At 42.2% G+C, this 22,833-nt stretch overlaps 1 protein-coding gene across 1 annotated transcript; it reads right to left on the bottom strand.

Moving 5' to 3' along the window:
• Nucleotides 1-1,269: 1,269 nt before the first annotated feature.
• On the bottom strand, nt 1,270-21,022 carry nat8l (N-acetyltransferase 8-like). The gene is made up of 3 exons (XM_066680367.1): nt 20,570-21,022; nt 18,842-19,006; nt 1,270-7,423 (listed from the first exon to the last, which is right to left on the bottom strand). The coding sequence occupies exons 1-3, from the start codon at nt 20,862-20,864 to the stop codon at nt 7,056-7,058; spliced, it is 828 nt and encodes a 275-aa protein (XP_066536464.1). The 5' UTR covers nt 20,865-21,022; the 3' UTR covers nt 1,270-7,055.
• Nucleotides 21,023-22,833: the final 1,811 nt, after the last annotated feature.

Below are 22,833 nucleotides of genomic sequence, written 5' to 3' on the forward strand. Positions count from 1 at the left end.
TTGCTGTTCTCTAAATGATTAAATTGGCACTGTCCCAGTGTTTTCTTTTTTCATAGGGAATGCGGAAGCTGTTCTTACACACACACACACACACAAAAGAGTGTCATTGCCAAGCACACTGACCCAGTTTCCCAGCGTCTGGCAAAGGTGTCAGGTCCCCAAAGGCCCTCTTAGTGTGCCCCCTACCAAAACACCCAAACGCCACACACACACACACACACACACACACTCATATTCTGAGATGAGCCCTCTTGATAAGTGTCCCTCAGTAACCGGCCCCATTACCACTGAACTCTGTGTCTCTTACTGTCTCTGACAACTCACAATGGACACCTTTCCAAATGTCATGGTTGCTCTACAGCTGCTTATTTGAGGAGTCCAGCACCAAAACTGAAATAAAAGTCCCAATCAATAATCACATAACCTGACAGCTAAAATATAGTAGATTTTTTGCAATTTCCATTGTAACTCCAGTCTAAATAGCACACTTTTTTTAGACTTTAGATCTACTTTCAAGTCATCGTAATCTGAATTAAACCAGTTCATTATTTTCATGCGGAAAAACGCTGATTCTCCTTGAATGCGAATGATTGACCAATATGGTGCGATCAACTGGGCTATCATCTGGACGTATCATGTCAGAACAAACATAACAAAGAAACTGTATCATTGCAGGAAATGGGGGGACGACAACAACATCCTATTCTTCTAATGTAAGTTTATATTACAATATTTTATTCCAGAAAGTTGGGACCATGCCTTTTGGTCTGTTGCTTATTAAATTGGTTTTGGGAAATGTATGTAAACAAACAAATGTCACTGTCAAACACTCACACAACCAATTACACAATTACAACCACAACAGAAGTTTTGAAATAGTTCACTCAACACACTGTGACATATGTTCAGTAATTGAATTAATGTTTTTTTTACACAAACATCATTAAATTGTTTATCCCAAGTCCCTTAAACGTTCTTCTGTTTATTTCAAATATGTCCAGAGTCTAAAATATATTTATGAATTCTGCTGACAATTCTCTATTTCTGTTGCTGTTTTCATTTTGTAACATTCATCATTAATTTTTTACTTCCTTATGATTTGTGTTGAAGGAATGAAAGGAGTGAAAGGAGCAAATGAAACGATCCAAAATTTGACTACCATTCTAAAGTAAGTTACCGTTTTAAAGGTTTCACGCCCACAGTGATGATTATATTGTTAAAACGGCGAATCACAAAAGAAAAGATCTACAGAAGCCTGTACAAGCTTTATGAATTGTCCTTTTAATTAATACATTATGTACATCCATTTCTTTCATAATGCAGGAACTCTTCTTTACAACTTTACAATGTTCCCATTTGTTAAGCAAAAAAAGAGGACCAGGTCAAGAGAAAGAAAAGAAAAACAGAAAATCAGTAGCTACAGCAGTTCAAATAGAAAAGAAACATATCAGAAAGATGTAACAGACCCCGAAAATATCCAGGTTATCTCGGCGGCCACACGGGTTTAACTGGGCCTGGCCTGTCGTGTCCTCATGCCGTACGTTCTGCCGTCCCCAGATCATGTTTTTAACATATTCAAAAGCCCCCAAACACATACACAACTGTCCCCGTGTTCCAGATGACCCAGCCCCCTTGTGTGGTTACATATCGTTTCCACGCTGTGCTTTGTGTGGGCTTGTTTCCATAGCAACTGACGGCCAGAGACTGGACCAAAAAGATTGAAACCCTGCCATTAACAGCACAGTAGGATTAAGGTGGGATTTTAGCAATAAACGCTGACCAACACAGGAACGGGGAACTGTTAGTAGCTCCATTCAGTACACGTGTGGAGAGAAGAGCTAACTGTCAGTTTGCACCAAACCTAAAAGCCCCCCACTGTATTCATTACTGAGGAGATGCCCTTTGCTCTGAAAGCTGTTCTTGACCCGACTGCCTCATATATGAACTGTTAGTTAGAATTGTGTCTATGTATTGATTTTTTTATTTTTATTTTTTTTTTAAGTGTGTGCCATGTAAACATCTTAAAATAAGTTAGCATTTCCCCATAGAATTTGTTACAAAACAATCATAAAAATTTCCCCAAATGCTATTTACAGTAAAATACACTTTACAACTTTACATGTATTAAAATGGCATTTTAAAAAAAATGAATTCCTTTGTTTCTTTTTCATTCTTAAGAAAAATAATAAAAGCTTCATTAACATGAGCCACTTGCAGCATTTTAATTAATGTGTTGCTTATAATCCCTACTTACGATGTTCGGTATAGTCTGTAGTGTTCAATGCGGAAATAGACTTGTTAGAACCTCTTGGGACTGACCAGATAGGGGTCAGAACGTGGAACAGCTTTCAGAGGGCACGGAGCATTGCTCATAACCATCAACTCAAGTGGTCACCTCTCTGTTGGCTGCCAAACTGTACAATGCATTACATGCAATAGTATGTCATCGTAAACCAAGTCATTTTCAAGTAAAACAAAGTCACTTAAAAGAAAAAGAAAAGGAAATACAGTCATGCCTCCACAGGCCTTGACCTGCCAGGGGTAAAGTGGCCAACAGTTAGAGCATCAACAATACAGCGTGAGGGTTAGGACATGAATGCAGCATTTCTACCTTTTACTTTCTATATTTGTACTTTAATATTCCTGTTTGTCTTTTTTTTGTATGTGTTTGATTTATTGCTAGATTAGATTGGCACGTGGGTTCAATCTCCAAATGAGTATTTTAAATACAGAATTGGTATTAACGCTTGCACACACCAAAAGACAAACTTCATCCATAAACTGCAGCCATATAAAAAAAATAAAATAAAATAAATATAATAATAATAATAATAATAATAAAACTTTGGCTAATTCAACCTTCTTGAAAACAAAGAATTAAAAAACAAATCTCAGTAATACATTATAATATTATGTATTCTACATTTGCATATGGTACATACTTTCTATTCGCAAACAAAAAAAAACAGTTAATGTCACTTCAAAATAAACTGGTAAAAAATAAAACTACAATTGATTTGATACAAGTGCTTCTGCATTCTTGGCACCTGCAGCCATGGTCAAGAGAGTGCTTCTAAGCAGATGAGTAAACGGGGGCGGCTGGGGATCCACGCCTTAGCGCCTTTAGCTTATCCCAGTCCCCCAGAGGGAGGAAATCTGAGGAGGCAAGGCTTTCTTCCCACAGTGAATCCTCTTTCCACCCCTATCCTCTATAAAAGTGGAACATTCCTGTAGCAGCCATCTTCTCATGCAGGGTACATAGGTCCATCTGAATGTCTCACATTAGCAGTATCTTCCAGCTTCTCATAAACACTGGATTCTTATATACAAAAGACACTCAAATGTTGTTGGTTATTTTTGAAAATAAGGGAAAATGTAGCTGCTCATTAACAATTCTTCCAGAATTTTCTCTGCATTTAAACAAGTCTAAATTACACATGGGAAATCCCAAACGTTTTTTTTTTCTTTTCAAAATCCAACACATGAACCACCTCTTAGCTGCGATGCTCATTAGCATTCATCATTATAGCATTCACAATAAACCTGCAGATTAGCAGCTTATTTACGGTCATTAAAAATGCACATTACTTTATCATTCTGCATGTGGTGCAGATTCAAATATCACCTTCCAAGGCCACATAAGCCATGCTGCAGTATATTTAAGCAGTTTTGACATGTGCTTTCACATGGCTGGCATAAATTAGACTACAGGTAAAGGCGGTTTCAGTACAGCATTGTACCAGCACTCACAGTAAACAAGCTCAAGTGCGTTTAGCATTGTGTTCAGCCTGGTTCCATCCAGGAGCTTGTACATTACAGCCTGCCTTTTACATTCAGGAATCCACATCTGCCAACAATCTTAGCATTCACTGAACAGAAAAGACTTAACTCACAGACAAACTGGTGTTTGTGCTGTTTCGGTTTTGCTGAGTCTCTACAAACATGCATGAGTCAATACTGTTTGTAACTGTAGGGTGTGCTCTTTGTTAGAATGCACTGGACACTCTTTCAAACTTTTCCTAACAGCGAGTTATGGGGTATTGATTCAGGTAAGGCTTTTCACAAGGTTTTGTTTACAAATGATATTCATAAAGTTTACAAGTTGTTTTCATAAAATCTGGAAAAGGAGCTACATGCAATGTTCATTTTAATATTTTATAAATCCTTGGCAACTACTGAAGGAGTTAATTTAACAAACTAAACATCTCACGTTGAAATTTCTGTGATTTTGGGAGAAATTGCTGTTTTGTATTGGTTACAAAATCATTAGCAATTTTTATTCCTCTGTATGAGTCACAACAAACAACAAAAAAGTTGTTTGGTTTTGGACACGTAGCTCCTTTAGAGTTAGCAAGTTGTCAGCTACAGAGCAGCATTCATTAAAAAAACAAACAAACAAACAAACAAAAAAAACTCGTCTGATTGTTTTCACATCTGTTTTTTTGGAAATGGTCTTGGCAATGACGTTTAAGTTTGATGTTACAGTCCACGATCAAGATGTTTGGTAAGACGTGTTGTAACATCTCAGCAGGTTGGTTTAGTTTTAACGAATCCAGTTGCATAGGCTTTCCGTTTCAACTGGAACAATATGGTGGATCATCCTTTCTTTTACAGTGAGAAGCTCTTAACCTTCTCGGAATCATTCGATTTTATTGCCTGAAAAAATAACGCTGCATTCAGTTTAATACTTTTCTCAGGCTTCTTACAGTAAACAGGATATTCGACACCCCGGTATCTTAAGGTGTAAACATTTGTCTTTCTAAATACATAAAACGCAAAACGTGAAAAATAAAAATCCACTGTTAAGACTTCATTTCTGATAGATTGTGTTTTTCGTAAACATTTTTCATTCAAAGTCATGTTTCATGCAAAACAGTAGTTTCTTGTAACAAAGACACACATTGTTATATGTTTTGCTAAAAATAAAAGAAGCTTGTTCTACATTTTTAAAACGGAGTTTAATTTTTCAGGGCAGGCACCGTACGCACAAACCAGGTACAGAGGCATGCCACACACTTGCATTGCTTTTGCATTCTACTTTTGGCAGCTGTGATGTCATCGAAGCAGCAAGCCAGTAGGTATCACGTCACTGTTAAGCATTGAGGCTAGTTTCCAAGACCCAGCTTAAGCCTTAACATTATCTGCATTTCAATCTAGTTCAAGAAAAGGCTTACTCCAGGCTGGGTAAACTAGCCCATATAAGTTATTGATCTGTATCTGTGCACATCAGTTTTTATTGGATAGAAAACGTGTCTGAACTGCGACCATGACATCACAGAGGGAGTTTTAAGGAAAGTACAAGCTCAAATGGAGAAAAAGCAGCGCAACAAGGCTCAGTGGCGCATGCAGAGATGTAGTGGGGGTTAAAGGGGGTTTGAGGGGTCGTCTAGGGGGGAGAGAGGGGTGGGGGTGGGGAGGGGGGGTCTGGCCCAGGGTTGCAGTCAGATTAATGGATGGGAATGTGGTTGAAGTCAAGGAAAATTGGTAAGGGTCATGTTTCTTTAAGTGGTTACTTATTTTTAAATCACATTTATTTTATTAACTCTATACAAGAATATGTCACAAATGAGGCTTGCTGTGGTTGGTATCTCTCAAGTTGCTGGTTCTGACAGGAGAATGAAGATGGCGAGAGATCAGGTCTGTCTGTCACACATGAATATTCAAATATCTCACATCTACATACTGTATGAATATGTGTGTAAACTATGGTTTGTACATTAGTGTCTTTCTGCTGTCAATTTTGTAAATTCAAATTTGCGCTCAGTTGTAATCATCGTAATATTGCTTCAGATCTTCAAAGCAGTTACTCGAGCTCTCAGTCCGAATTCTTTAATATTGTCATCGTTTTTGTTTTACACATTGCACAAAACTGAATTATATTAGGCTCATAAAATAGTTTTAATACTAAAAACTTTAATCGATCGTATTGAACAACATTGTATAAAAGTAATTTAAAGCTTTCTGGATATAACTGATATATTTGCATAATTTGTTTGCGGTATGTTTAAATGAAAATGATCTGGAATGAAATTGACTAGAATTTTGCGCCAAATTGATTTTCACTGCCTGCAAATTAAACACTCAATTTAGATCAGTTATTTCCAATTTTTTTTATGTATAATTGTTGTGTGTCATAGAAATAGTGTGAAGAACTGGCCTGGTATTTAAAATAAAGCAGTAAAGCAAGTTACGAGATTTATTTTGTGATATATATATATATATATATATATATATATATATATAGTCCTGGAATCATCCTGCTTCTTCAGTCAGTATTAACATTAACGATTATTTTATTTATCTAGAAATTGCTTTTATTTTAATTACTTTTACGTAACTTTACTCGTCCAAATCGTAAGACGTAGATTAATCTTGCTGTGCTTCAGCCAGACATCATTTAGCTGCTACACTGCTAGTGTCCAGCTTTCAGATTTATAAAGTTCAACTTGTGTGTTGCTGTATGTATAAAAGAGTGGTGTGACATTGTAGAGTGCACTGAGTCTGAATAGTATCCATCCACCTTTCGCTACACTCTCTGCAGTTATCCTCTTCTTTAAGAGTTAAAATTCCATGCTAGCTTTAAGATCAGCCCTTACACTGGATGCAAAAGAGAGTCTGACCTATGGCCTTGTTTTGATGTGTATAGATGTAGTTATGGGAATTACTCTTATTAGGTGAAAAATCGGAATTCAATCTATAAAACGCTAATTGCGAAATTGAGTTGAATCACGGTTTCAGTAGATCAAAGAAAACCATGAAAAGAATGACTGAAAGTAAGAAATATTGGTTAATTTCTAAAAAAAAAAACGTCAAACAAAAAAAAAAAGGAATAATAAAAAACAAAACAGCGTGACCAAAAACTTAGCAGTTTACAAATGAACAGAAATAGTGGTAAGCACTTACGACCTCTTCTTTTAAAAATTAATAAATAAGTTGGTTTAGAAGGAGTGGTTTGAGTTGGGTGATTTTGAGGGTTGTTGTTGGCGTTCATACTCTCTCTCACATGCATTCTCACGTTCACTCTTTCGTTCATGCTTTCGCTCAAGCGCATTCTCTCACTCTTCGTGGAGCTGCAGCCTGTACCGACTGTAACGGATCTGGAAGAAGACCCTCTCAAAAACAGAGCGGCTCATTCCAGGCAGGGTGTAGTCCTCGCTTTCGCCCACCCTCTGGAAACCAAGGGACTCGTACAACTTGTGGGCGGCCATTTTGACTGCTGTTGTTCCGAGAACCACCGCGGAGTAGTTGTTGAGCATGGCGAACTCCAGCACCCGCCGCCCCAGCGCCTTTGCAATGCCCTTCCCTCGGAAACGAGAGTCCACAGACATGCGCCTCAGCTCCACGGTGTTGTCTTCTTCTCGTCCCTGTGCTGCTACGATGCCCACCACCTGTCCTTCAAGAACTGCCACCCAGAAGCAGGAACCTGCAGAAATACCATCGATAAATGACACATTTACTCAACTGAAGAGTTCCTGTTGGTGTTGTACAGTGGCTCTATGTTGTTTAAAATGTATTATATATGATACATTTAATTACCCTTACAACACTTTCAGTTGTTTATTTAAAGAGGCTAACAGGAACTGTGGAGTGTTGTGGCTTCAGTGTAAGAACCATAAGAGCATTTCTTTAATGTGTTCCCAGCTCAAACGTCTCTGCAGAAATCACTACATCAAACCCCTCTCCGTTGTTCTCTTGTAAACGTCAGGGCACTCCTGAAAACGATGTGACATCATGCTTGATTTTTCCCTAAAAAGAACTGATCTCCTGGGGGCTGTCCTCTACTCGCTTATTCTACCTTCTAGGAGTGTGTCTGTTCCTGTCTGACAGCATATCCTCTTAGCACTGTATGAGTTTCTACCTTGAACCCTGAGGCTGATAACTCCTTGTGGTCTGAACTCCACATATTTCCACTTGGCCACTGAGCTCAATGATCAGGCGGGTGGTTGTTGCTTCAGAAATATGCTTTATGTATTTTTGATGCATTATTAATGATATGGAAGCGGAGAAACAGAGGTCGTTTAAAAATAGCACAAGCTGAGGCTTTGCCTGAAAATGGGCTTGAGGTGAGTGGTTCGATGAAAGAGAAAAGATACCTTTAACTCAACTTGTATTTTGATGATGCTGCAGAGCTCACTTACAGCTCCGCCTGCTGAAGTCATGTGATACATGGTGTGTTTAACTTGTTCAGCTGGAGTAAGGTCTGTCAGCATGAACCAGACCTAGAGAAACTTATCCATGCTTTTATTTCTAGCAGGATTGATTACTGTAATGGTCTCTTAGCTGGACTTCCAAAAAAGACCATTAAACAGCTTCGGCTGATTCAAAATGCAGCTGCCAGAGTTCTCACTCGGAGCAAAAGAAGAGATCATATCACCCCCATCCTCAAATCCTTACACTGGATACCAGTCTGTTATAGAATAGACTTTAAGGTGTTATTACTGGTTTATAAATGTCTCAATGGGGTAGGACCAGCGTATTTATCAGATCTGCTACAGAGATATGAGCCGAGCAGAGATCTCAGATCTTTAGGAACTAGTCAGTTAGTCCTGCCTCGGGTCAAAACTAAACATGGAGAGGCAGCATTTAGCTACTATGCCACTTTTAAATGGAACCAGCTGTCTGAGAATATTAGAAGTGCCCCAACGTTAGACACATTTAAATCAAGACTTAAAACTCTCTTGTTTGAGCAGGCTTACAGCTCAGTTTAAAATATTCTGCACTTTTCTGTAACGGCATTTTATTTCTTTTATTTCTTTTCATCTATTGTCATTTTAAATTGTTTTAATCATTTTAATCATTTTACTCTTTTTATGTAATTGTCTTATTGGAATTTATGATTTTACTCTGGCTTTTAATGTAATTTCTTTTTCTGTAAAGCACTTTGAATTGCTTCTGTATGAAAGGTGCTCTATAAATAAACTTGCCTTGCCTTGAATGTAGCTACAAACTGAAGCACAAATTTGGTGAAATGTGAAACTGCACAGTCAGCACAATGTCTATTTCATGTTTCATGTTGTTACATTGATTGCTTGTAACTAAAAGAATAGTTCCATCCCCGTTCTAATGTTAGTACACTACAAAACGCTTAAAGCTGTTTCCCTGGTTGTATTAAGCATTTACCAACTGTATTGATACTAAATACCATGCACCAGTCAAGAAGTAAACTAACATATACCTAATTCTGTTTCACTTAGAAATGCATCAGGGTGCATAATAAAAACGTGTAATAATTCCCTATCGGTCTTGACTTTAAGTTCCGATTAGAACAGCTACTACTGCTTTGAGAACTGTCAAGGCAAGGCAAGTTTATTTATAGAGCACCTTTCGTACACAATAACAGTTCAAAGTGCTTTACAGTGCGATACAGAAAGATTATAGTAGAATTAAAAGTCAAAGAAAATAAAAACAATTAGAATGTATAAAATAGAATTAAAACAGTCATCATCATCAGTCAGTCATTATCTGTAACCCTTATCCAGTTCAGGGTCGTGGTGGGTCCAGAGCCTACCTGGAATCATTGGGCACAAGGCGGGAATACACCCTGGAGGGGGCGCCAGTCCTTCACAGGGCAACACACACACACACACTCACATCTATGGACACTTTTGAGTCGCCAATCCATCTACCAACATGTGTTTTCGGACTGTGGGAGGAAACCCACGCAGATACAGGGAGAAAACACCACGCTCCTCACACACAGTCACCCGGAGGAAACCCACGCAGACACAGGGAGAAAACACCACACTCCTCACAGACAGTCACCCGGAGGAAACCCACGCAGACACAGGGAGAACACAACACACTCCTCACAAACAGTCACCCGGAGGAAACCCACGCAGACACAGGGAGAACACACCACACTCCTCACAAACAGTCACCCGGAGGAAACCCATGCAGACACAGGGAGAACACACCACACTCCTCACAGACAGTCACCCGGAGGAAACCCACGCAGACACAGGGAGAACACACCACACTCCTCACAGTCAGTCACCCGGAGCGGGAATCGAACCCACAACCTCCAGGCCCCTGGAGCTGTGTGACTGCGACACTACCTGCTAAAATTTAAAACAATAAAAACAGAGTAATAAAAAAGGCCAATTATTAAAATGGTCCTAGAAATAAAATAAGTAAATCTACGTTTTTATTTCCTGTAATAAGTGCAGCGCAACTCAAATGTCTTCCGGGAGTCTGTTTACTTGAATGAAGCACAGAAAATAAAGTATTAAGGCTTAAACGCATGGTTCTGAAAATTATATGCGCTCATGACTATTGGAAACTCACTGGCAAAATGTAAAAAAATAAAAATAAATGTCATAAAAGTCACAAGAGGAGTCGAGAGAGGCAGGAGATTAAACCAGAGAGGCTGCACTGAACACGCCTGTCACCTCTTTGATATAGGAGGGACTCCATGCCTGTGTGTGTGTGTGTGTGTGTGTTAGGTTTGAAGCCCTCCCCACCATCTGTTTTGACAGAACCAGAGCCAGGAAAATCGTGTGTGTGGAGTGTTAATTTGGAATGCCAGTTCAGCTGCCGTGTGTGATGAACAGCAAACAGAACGAGAGTGGAGATTCATTTCTATATTGAGAATGAGTATCGATGCGGGAAAACACAGTATTTCTCAATGGATCATCGGTGTGAGCCAAGAGTGTTCAGCTCTAGTCCTCAAGGATTGGTGTCCAGAGCAGTTTGTTAATCCCCTGTTGAAACACAGCTACGGTGAATCATCTTGTCAAACTGTGCTTGCTACCAGCTCTCCAAGACCGGAGCAGACTACCCCTGATCTAGAGGCTTTCAAGAGGAATTCCACCAACTGTCTGCACAGGTCAATAACTAAGATGTAAACAAAAGTCCTTTATAGTGGTTTGATGGGAAATGGTGCGCTGTAGAGAAAATGACAGGCTCCTTTTATCCACACTGATCGGCCAAAAATGTAAAACAGGTCTATACCTATGGAACAAATGATACCATTCCACTACAAATGTCTACAATTTTGGTCTTATTCTGAATGCAGATACAAACAGGCTGAAGGTTTGGAATCAGGTGTAGTCCTGCTGTGGAATTAATATGGCCAAAGATTAGTGGGAAAACCTAATTATCAATTCAGCTACTTTAATGTACACAGCAGTTTCACATTTCACAAGTTTGGAACAGAAGTTGTATCACCTCTACGGAAAATTACTGCAGATAAAATAAGATGACCTGGAGCAAGCAACCACATATGAGCCTAAGGTCCCCACACCCACTGCCAAGTGCAGCATAGCTGTGTTCTTTGGAGTGATGGAGCTCCACCCAGTTTCTTAGGGATGAGTCAAAATGTCGTTTGTGATTCATAACTTATTTAGGGGGCGGCCCGGTGGCGCAGCAGGTTAGTGACGCAGTCACACAGCTCCAAGGGCCTGGAGGTTGTGGGTTCGATACCTGCTTCGGGTGACTGTCTGTGAGGAATGCGGTGTGTTCTCCCTGTGTCTGCGTGGGTTTCCTCCGGGTGACTGTCTGTGAGAAGTGTGGTGTGTTCTCCCTGTGTCTGCGTGGGTTTCCTCTGGGTGACTGTCTGTGAGAAGTGTGGTGTGTTCTACCTGTGTCTGCGTGGGTTTCCTCCGGGTGACTGTGAGAAGTGTGGTGTGTTCTACCTGTGTCTGCGTGGGTTTCCTCCGGGTGACTGTGAGGAGTGTGGTGTGTTCTCCCTGTGTCGGCGTGGGTTTCTTCCGGGTGACTGTCTGTGAGGAGTTGGTGTGTTCTCTCTGTCTGTGTGGGTTTCCTCCGGGTGACTGTATGTGAGGAGTGTGGTGTGTTCTCCCTGTGTCTGCGTGGGTTTCCTCCGGGTGCTCCGGTTTCCTCCCACAGTCCAAAAACACATGTTGGTAGTTGGATTGGTGACTCAAAAGTGTCCATAGGTGCGAGTGTGTCTGTGTTGCCCTGTGAAGGACTGGCGCCCCCTCCAGGGTGTATTCCCGCCTTGCGCCCAATGATTCCAGGTAGGCTCTGGACCCACCGCGACCCTGAACTGGATAAGGGTTACAGATAATGAATGAATGAAACATATTTAGGCCTCTTCACAACTTTACATCATGAATGAATCTGAATACAGTCAAACACAGGAAGGACAAACGTTTAGAAGCTGTTACTGAGACCACAAAGAGACCAGCTCCCAATGATGAGTGCCTTTGATGACAGAATAAGGTTTGATGGGTTGGTGTTGCAAACCTTTAGCCATGTACTGTGTATTAACAGCAAAACTGATACTGTACGTCTCCATAGATTAATTAATTCTACACAGTAATTCATGCGTGGACAAAACAGTTAATTTGAACTGGTCTTTTTTGGCCTTGTTTTAGGTCAGTAGTTAGAGTGGGACTTAATAATTTCTCATGTTACGACCCCTCCATCTCCACTGTTCATTCTAAAATGATTAACTATCGTTCAAAGCCTACTGCATAAAGAAAGCTGAGCCTATAATGTGCTAAGTCTAGACACTTATGAGCATCTTTCTGATTCCATTTATTACCAAGGACCTGGAATTGAGAATGCATTAGCATGTGTATATTATATGTAGGGGGTCATGCATCTCATACTGCAACACGCTGCATCTCTGCAGTCTGGGAGTGGCCCTAGGGAACAGAAAGCATGCTGGGTGTATACCACTGTCATGTTCACCACAGTTCACCACAAGTCAGCATTTTCACACTGTCTGTCCATCATTACACACACACACACATATGGACAAGGAGTATGCCAAGTTCTCACTTATTTCAGCTCTCATACTTTTTTTTAATTACATGCATATGATCATATGGTCAATTTGCACAAACTCTAAGTAAACTCAAAAGTAAAATAAGTTTAGCTTGTTTTTTTTTTAATGTTTGATTTAATGTTTGTAAGTTAGTTCAATTTGAAATGCATTAAGAGGTAATCGCTGCAGTTCTATATGAGAAATGTTCTTAGTTACAAACTGCATATGGCTTATCCAAATGCTGGATTAATTTGCCCAAATGTACTACATATGAGACAAAGGGATTATATATATTTCATTCATTCATTGTCTGTAACCCTTATCCAGTTCAGGGTCGCAGTGGGTCCAGAGTCTACCTGGAATCATTGGGTGCAAGGTAGGAATACACCCTGGAGGGGGCACCAGTCCTTCACAGGGCAACACACACTCACACCTACGGATACTTTTGAGTCGCCAATCCACCTACCAACATGTGTTTTTGGACTGTGGGAGGAAACCGGAGCACCCGGAGGAAACCCACACAGACACAGGGAGAACACACCACACTCCTCACAAACAGTCACCCAGAGGAAACCCACGCACACACGGGGAGAACACACCACACTCCTCACAGAAAGTCACCCGGAGGAAACCCACGCAGACACAGAGAGAACACACCACACTCCTGACAGACAGTCACCCAGAGGAAACCCACGCAGACACAGGGAGAACACACCACACTCCTCACAGACAGTCACCCAGAGGAAACCCACGCAGACACAGGGAGAACACACCACACACCTCACAGACAGTCACCCGGAGGAAACCCACACAGACACAGGGAGAACACACCACACTCCTCACAGACAGTCACCCGGAGGAAACCCACGCAGACACAGGGAGAACACACCACACTCCTCACAGACAGTCACCCGGAGGAAACCCACGCAGACACAGAGTGAACACACCACACTCCTGACAGACAGTCACCTAGAGGAAACCCACGCAGACACAGGGAGAACACACCACACTCCTCACAGACAGTCACCCGGAGGAAACCCACGCAGACACAGGGAGAACACACCACACCTCACAGACAGTCACCCGGAGGAAACTCATGCAGACACAGGGAGAACACACCACACTCCTCACAGACAGTCACCCGGAGGAAACCCACGCACACACGGGGAGAACACACCACACTCCTCACAGACAGTCACCCGGAGGAAACCCACGCAGACACAGGGAGAACACACCACACTCCTCACAGACAGTCACCCAGAGGAAACCCACGCAGACACAGAGTGAACACACCACACTCCTCACAGACAGTCACCTGGAGGAAACCCACGCAGACACAGTTAGAACATACCACACTCCTCACAGACAGTCACTCGGAGCTGGAATCGAACCCACAACCTCCAGGTCCCTGGATCTGTGTGACTACGACACCTACCTGCTGCACCACCGTGCCGCCCATTGAATATATATATATATATATAATTTTTTTTTCCATTAATTCATTGTCTGTAACCACTTTTCTAGCTCAGGGTTGCTGTGGTTACGGGCCAAACCGGAAAAGGCAAGGAAGATTGAATGCTTGTTTTCACTTAAACATAAGCATTTGTACTATAAACTAGTTGAGGAAAATAAATACACCTTAATATGCCTCCAAAACCTTTTAGCATCTCTTGTTGACTTCTCTGCATGCAATAACACACACAAGTGCTCTCCTACTGTGGGATATCAGGCGTCCATAAATCATAGTCTGTCTCTCCGTTGAATCAAGCACTCATTCACATCGCATGCATGGTGGCACCTGACACTATCACATATTGTGTGTGTGTGTGTGTGTGTGTGTGTGTGTGTGTGTGTGTGAGAGAGAGAGAGAGAGAGAGAGAGAGAGAGAGAGAGAAAGAAAGATGGCTCCATTAACTGCGGTGCTATTACGGTGAGGGGATTAATCACTGTGGAAGTGCAGGTCTTGGTGAACACATTAGTTTTAATGTTGTATGTGTGTCTGTCTTTGTGTGTGTGTGTGTGTGTGTGTGTGTGTGTGTGTAAGTACAAACAGGTCATTGGATACTGTGACTATGATTGAAATGGATCATAGTACTGAGCTATATAGAGGTGAACTACAAAGGTTAAAACAAACAAAAAAACAATTGGACATTTCCTGATTGACAACCAAGTCTAACACTGATAAAACTGTGGATTTACATATTACTGCATGCATCAATTAATATAACAAGTTATTTAAACCATTTGGCTGTTCCTGAAATTATCTTGGAGCATGACATTGCTTCATACTACAATTACACATTATTATAATTCAGTAGATCAAAATAATAGGAAATTATCTTTACTATAACACCAACCCAATGCTTGTGTGTGTCTTGTAGTGTTCTAGCCCTTCTTCCCAGGTGTGTGTGTGTGTGTGTGTGTGTTGTTTATAGCCTTAGGCCTTTTAGCCCACTTTCTTATAATTAAGAGCCTAATCCAGCTAGAGGTCACAACCTTCACATCATAAAGACACATGCCTTCTGTGCTGTTCCAGTGAAACACACCCACAGTGTGTTTTTAAGTGTGCATTTAAAAGACACCATGAGTGGAGGGGTGGGGGGTTAATTATATTATAGTGTGTTACCACAATGTAGATAAGGCCAGTGATACCTAGAGGAACATAAACCCGTGACACTGGAGCTCCACTGACTGGGCCGTGCGTGAGGGAGGGTCAACAGAGAGAGATATTTACACGGAAGCTAACTGTACGTCAGACATCTTTGTTTCCACAATGAAAAGCATTTTGATGACGTTAGCCATGTTGCAGAGAACCTATGAAACGACGTGTCTACTTCTCTCCTATTGACAGTTTTACCTGCAATGCAGTGTGCAAAAGTTGACGACGTTAAACTTCATCTGACCTCACGTTCCCCCTGCAGTGAAGTTAAGCTCAGCACATCGAACGTAAGCGCAGTGAATCACAATGAAAATAACTGTTTAAATGCACAGCGCTACATTTCCAGGACCCTTTGTGAAAGCAGCTTTAAAAGAAGTGTGCCAGCGCACTTATATTTCGCATACAACCTGAGATTCGCTGTAACACACTCAACCCTGTGGGCTCTAATGACCATTTAGCCTTTTAGCATTTAGCATTTAGGCTATTGTTGCTGCTCCCAACTTTGGGGATCTTTAGTGACTTTGTGCTTGCCTCATGACTCAGCTTGACCTGCATGTGTGTACAGGGGTTGGACAATGAAAGTGAAACACCTGTCGTTGTAGTGTGGGAGGTTTCATGGCTAAATTGGAGCAGCCTGGTGGACAATCTTCATTAACTGCACACTGCACCAGTAAGACCATGTGCATCCAATGGTTCAAACATTGTGTCCTGAAGGCGGTGCCGTGTATCAGGACGACAATGCACCAATACACACAGCGAGACTGGTGAAAGACTGGTTTGATGAACATGAAAGTGAAGTTGAACATCTCCCATGGCCTGCACAGTCACCAGATCTAAATATTATTGAGACACTTTGGGGTGTTGTGGAGGAGCGAGTCAGGAAACGTTTTCCTCCACCAGCATCACGTAGAGACCTGGCCACTATCCTGCAAGAAGAATGGCTTACAATCCCTCTGACCACTGTGCAGGACTTGTGTATGTCATTCCCAAGACCAACTGACGCTGTATCGGCCGCAAAAGGAGGCCCTACACCACACTAATACATTACTGTGGTCTAAAACCAGGTGTTTCACTTTCATTGTCCAACCCCTGTACATTGTAAGCATACATTTAACCACATCCACAAAAGAGTTATATATGAGTATGTAGATTTATTAAATAATGTTGCAAAGGGAATTGACTTTGACCACTGTGTTGCCTGCAGATGAAGCCTATTGTTAGCTCCTATATCGACTGGTGGAAGAGCTCTTTACTGTATCATTAATAATAAATTAAGATCCTTTATTGAACGTTGATGTATTATACCATGCTGTAGTTTTATTAAAGCAAGAAACCACTAGTACATTCATCACAGTTTTTTTACTATGAAGAGGGTTGTGTAACACATGGCATCGTATCTTGTTGCTTTCCGTAGTACACACTGTATTGTATTCGACCGTCAGTGCCTTTTTTAAACTATACCTCCACAGGCTTCTACGCCATTAATGCTACTGTCCCATCGACACACGTATCTACCTCTCTGTGGGGAAATCAAAGTGAACCATTAAAAAGTGAAGCTGCAACATTAAAGGGGCATCACTCTGAGCTCGACAGATCACACACTTTCTCTTGAAGAAACTCACAGGAAAAAGGGAGTGTGAAGGAGACCTCCACATTAACATAGAGACACTGAGAGTGAGGGAGAGAGCTTCCCCAGGGATACCCCTTTGTCTGCATGCTACCAATATGCATAACTAACACACACACACACACACACGGGTGCTGAGACTCTGCTTTATACCTTCCCCCATCTCCTGACCTGACTCTCATGTTCTCGCTCTCTTTTTCTCTCAGCTAAAATAAGAAGCCTGTACTGAGCTGATATTCCAGAACAATCAGATGCTATTTTCCAGGACAACAGCCCGTGCCTCACTAATGTACTTGGTTTACGTTTCTGTTGACAGTCTTCCTCATACAATAAAGTGGCGTTGTAAGTTTTAGATCGTGGAATATTCACACAAAGCGAATGTAGTGTTTATAAAAAGGAGTAAAACATTAACGAAATTAACAGTCATTTAAAAAAAAGGAAATGGAGGGAGATTTAGAGAAACTGATGTTGAACTTAAATTATTGTCATTTTTAAGGCTTTTTTAAATAAGATTTCTATTGGCTCCTGTATAAACCTATGTGATTATTGGGGTACTTAAGATCAGAGGCATCATGGACTTTACTGCTGTTACTCACTGTAGGGAGTCTATTGATGAATCAAGTGTGAGCTGTGAATTTGAAATCGCTCAGTTATTAAACCATTCAGGCTCCGACTGAGATAGAAAAGCTGTGGCTTTTTACAAACCTTGCTAATGTCCATAAACAACAACCCCCCCTCCCCAACATCCACCCCAAGCTAAAGCCAATCCAACAGGCTTTTGTTATAAACGCAGGGGCACCTGGCCTTTAATGCCACTGAGGTTACCTCCTTTGTCCATAAACAGCGCGTACGATGTCGGAGATTAGACTATTGATTGAGTACATTGTGCTGGGTCCTGAGGATGGCGGATACAGATGTGTGTGTGGGTGTGTTTTGCAAATGGCCTGCTTGCCCTGGTTCATCCTTCAGTGGTTCAAGTGAATGGAGGGAAGTTGCACATAGTTTATCTGTGGCTTCATACCATTTAAAAGGTACTTGAGGTTTCGTGTATGTTGGTTATGACTTTTTGATGTTGCTGATCCAACTGTGTATGTTTCTCTCTGGTTTTAGTTGATGCTAATCATTACCACCACTCACTTTTAGCATGAAACTGCCATTTCTCGCTTGATGTTGTATATCTTTCTATTATATATGAATGTATTGGGGATCATGTAAAGGGTGGGTGACCCCCCAAAGCTTTGTTACACGCCTTGTTTAAAACAATTTACTGTGTGTATAATATGTTTAAAAAGACTCCAGAGAACAATAAGGCATGCTGCAGTAGAACTAAGCCTATAACGCGTTTGATTGGCTCACGTCGCACACAAGCAGCAGAAACGAGTCCCGTCATTCTTGGTGCTATGCGGCAGCAAAGTGTGTATCAGCGATTTTTCCCCTCCCGCGATCAATAGACCCACGTGACCCTGATTGGTGAGCCAAGCCCAAGCTGAGCACAGACTTGCTGCATATTTAATGAGTCCACTGCATCAAGTCAGAACTTCAGCCAATTAACCCACGCCGCTCTGCTGAAGGGAAGCCTTTAAGAGTGATGCAGTGCCGCGTCACTGCTGAGTAAAACCTGTCGGATTAGGTATGATACAGCAGCCTGTGAGTGAAACTGTAATACAGGGGTCCTCCAGGTGGGGAGGTAAGATGCCTTTTAGCTGAGTCACATAAACATCATGTTTTGCTACAGAGGGTTTAGGATTCAATTAAAAAGATCTCAGCCGTAAAGCTCAGCTCTCCATTTCTAACCAGAACTCCACACTGACGTTCCCCTTACCTGTCGGTTTCATGTAGTACGCTTCAATATCAGCCATGTCTGTATGGAGTGCGCAGTCCAGGTAGTTGAGGATGACTTTTCTGCTGTAGTAGTAGCGAGCTCCCATTAGCAAGAGCGGTGTGCAGCATGTCAGCGTGATGGACTTGGTCATAACAAAGCACATTACTATGGAGAAATGGAAGAAAAATAAACGTCACCTGTCAGAAAAGAGAACCAAAGGTTTGATTTTTGGTAGAGGAAAGAGCCACAACAAGTCAGAACAGGCAAGCAGACATTTCAACTACAAAAGTAAAACTGCGTTCATTTTATAAAAGATATCCTCATCATAAAGATGGGAAGTGGTAAACAATCAGTGGAGTATTGCTGTGACTGTTTGAATGAGGGATCTGTCGAGGAGGGTGTTGGGTTAAACGAAGACACAGCCACAAGGTGGCACTCCTGAGAGCGCACTGACAAGCTGCGCCACATGTGCTGTAATACCGATCCTGTCCGCTGTACCAACACTGGCGCTGTTGAGCAGCGGTTCTTCCGCACACTACCACCAACCCCCACCCACCCATCCAACACACACACACACACACACATTTCAGGGAAAGTTGACCTGTCTTTTCTAGGAAATGTGTGTATTATATATAAAACTATTGCTTTACCTTTTGTACATTTATCACTACCCTGTAGAATTTATAGAAGTGTAGTCCAAAGACGAGCTGAATGTTAGACCTAGGATTATCAGATTTAAGAATTGAACACCAGGAGTTTAAACTACAGGGCCCGGTTTAGCCGAATACACCATGTATGTCCTGGAATGGACTGGGGCGGTCTGAAATGTCATCTAGGTACAAACACCACGGCACACCAGGCGTCCGAATGAGGGGAGGACTGTGCTTTTTTGTTTGTTTGTTTGTTTGTTGTGGGCTGAGGACCAAAAAAAGATACCACACACAACACACAAAGAAAGGACGTATGTTTTTATCTCATAACATCCTTTAACTCTACATTCTACCCTTCACAGGCCCCTGCAACATCTGGGAACTCCTGGTTACAGGGTTTTATTGATTTCTTTTGACCTGAGGTGAATATGTTCAGGATAAGAATTCATAAACTGTGGCCTGTGCAAACATTAGGGAATGTATTATATTTTTTGTTCCAGTATCTGATAGGTCGAGTTGAATTACTCTATAAATATAAACAAAGCATTCCATTTGACCAAAAGTGTCCAACAGTTTGCATATGACTTTTGTAGGAGGTCTTCTCCTGGGAGGGAGGGTTTGACTGAAACAAACGTGTTCATAACACAACTTTGGACCCCAACAGATTCATACATTCACCACATACTCAGTGCATTCTTTCATTCCCTCGTGCATTTCTATTTGCTCACTCCCTCGTGCACTCATCCCTCATTCATTCACTCGCTCGTGCCCATCTATTGCTCGCTCACTAAACACATTCATTCATTCCCTCACTCGTTTACTCAGCCGTCTTTCGCGGGGGGCATGCGCACAGCACGCTTCGCAGCCACCCGCCGCTGTAGGAATGTAGCTGTGCTGTCTGTGTCCATTCCTCTGCTCTGGGGAGTGGGATGTAGGCTCTTTCTAAAGGCGATGCATGCACCGAGACAGTAGTATTGTATGTGATAATAATGCCCTAGGAGCATCTTTCCTCCGCGTGCAGGTGGAGGAGAAGAAAGCGAGGGAGAGCCCCCCCCCCCTCCCCCCGGGGTCTCTGTACCTGTGAGCACCGTGTACAGGAGCTGGGTGTGCGGCTGCTGGCGGAGTCCTCTGAACGCACTGTTGGGGATCCGCTCCATGATTCCTTCGTAGAATATGCGGCGAACCTGCGCGTTGTCCTCGCGCTCGAACTCGCGGATGAACACCTGATCGCGTCGCGCGCCTTTACCGGGACTCGGTGGCCACATGCGCGCAGGGGACGAGGCCAGGGGTTCCCGCTCGGGCCCCGCTATAGACTCGCGATCGTCCGCAACGATTTTAGTCTCGCAAACCATTTTTGGAGACGAACAATGCATGCAAACCGGCTGGATGTCGGAGTGTAAGAAAAAACGGGTGACCCCCAAAGAAAAAGAAACGCGGTTGAAACAAACAGAACGAACTAATGATTTCTGTCGGTTTTTTTTTTTTTTTTTGGGAATAACTTAAAAGAAAAAAAAAACAGAAAGAAGAGAAATGTGGCACTGCAACCCTGAGCTTTGTCACGACTGAGAGATGCCGGCGCACTTTCTGCAATATTTATACCCCGCCACGCACGCGCTGCTGTGGGCGGGGCTTAGGGCTGCTCGCTGATTGGACAAGCGTGACCGCCACATGGCGTCTATAGGAGGAGAGCGATCAAAGGAGAAATACCCGGAGCGAAAAAAGTGAGACGGGGATAGGGAGACACTGAGGAGAAAGAAAAGAGACTGAGACATGGGGAGGGAGAGAAAAGATGTACAGACCGTGAGAAAGAAAGAAACTCAGGTGAAGGTTTAAGGTGGAAACGATGAAGGATTTACAAAGGTTTATGTGTGAAGCTAGTTCTCACACATTGGACTTTCACATGTAGCCGCGCGCGCGCGTGTGTTGAGATGGGTCTGGTCTCTCCAGCGTGCTGACTGCAGTTCGTTGGGTGTGAACGTGTTCTGTATTGATCCATCATTCGTGAAACTATCAGCTCTTTGTGTCGACTCTTTGAGTTGACTCATGACACATTTTTTTCATATAATGTAGAAGTGTGTTTGTTTAAGTGTTGTAAGTGGGAGAAATCAGTGTGTAGAAGCCTTTGTTCATTGCCTAATTGGTTTACTGTCCTCCTGCCCTCCCACAAACAGTGCACTCTGGCCCTGAGCGAAATATTTGTTCATCCCCCTGGTGCAGTCCAAGTGTAATACAGTAAAATGTAACCAATAACACTGCAATAATGTAAAGAAATAATGAACGAGAAGCTGTTTTTATGAGCAAATTTCTCTTGTTATCGCCAACGTGATTAGGTCACAATATTGAATACTTGTGATTGTGGAAAACTGGCAACCCTCAAAAACAAAGACCCGAAAGAGTCGACTCTCTCTGAGATGAGTCATTTGAAAATGACTAACTAAAAAGAGCCGGGTGACCAACATCCCAGCTGGGGAGGGGCGTGTGTGTGTGAAGTTTTTTTTTTTTTTTGCTGCACTGCAGTGCTGCTGATGAGGTTTTTGTTCCCTAACCCTCCCTCTCTCTCTCCTCTTGGGCTTCCCGCCTTCTCTTGTGTCTGCTTCAGACGGTGTTTGGTGAGAGATGCTCCACACGGTGCTCATAGTTCTCCATCAACTAGAACCAGAGAAATGACCCTGTCGCTTAAAAGCTGCGTCCAAATCCACACACTACACCCTACACTCTACAGTGCAGTACTCCATTAATGAATGTAATTCTTGTAGTGTTTTGAAATGCACGCTCAGCAGTGAGAATCGTGTATAAAACCGAAAACTGCTCTGACTTTTATGAAAGTTGTGGAGCAATTAAATGATGGATGAAGAATGTCACTAAGCTTCTGCACCCCACTGTCTTCAGTACAGAACCTGGGGTGTTTTACGGGGGATTCTGGTTAATACGCTATTGCGCGGTTTTGTACGCAGCCTACAGACAAACGTTATTACGTATAAACACCCCTCTATCGATATAAACACAGCTGTAATCCACAGTAATGACACTATCAACCCTCTCGTGGTCGAGTCCTCGCTGAGCCGCTGTCTGTAAAACGCCCCTGAATGTGCTCCACTTGAATAAAGGTCACATTCCGATCGCTTTGTACTGAACTAGTTTGAACTGGATTTTCCCCCTTTCCCCCCTTTCACCCCCTTCTCCTCCTCAAGACACCGACTGAACACACACACACACTCAGCTCGAGTCTCGCTGTGTCCGCCTCACCGAAGAGCCTCACATCTGTCAGATCACCGAGTCAAACCCTCAGATTTATATATTTATATACGCAATTATATCAATATTACTTAAGCGCTCGAGCGC

Source organism: Hoplias malabaricus, chromosome 9, assembly GCF_029633855.1.
Source record: "Hoplias malabaricus isolate fHopMal1 chromosome 9, fHopMal1.hap1, whole genome shotgun sequence".
Classification (NCBI taxonomy): Eukaryota; Metazoa; Chordata; class Actinopteri; order Characiformes; family Erythrinidae; genus Hoplias; species Hoplias malabaricus.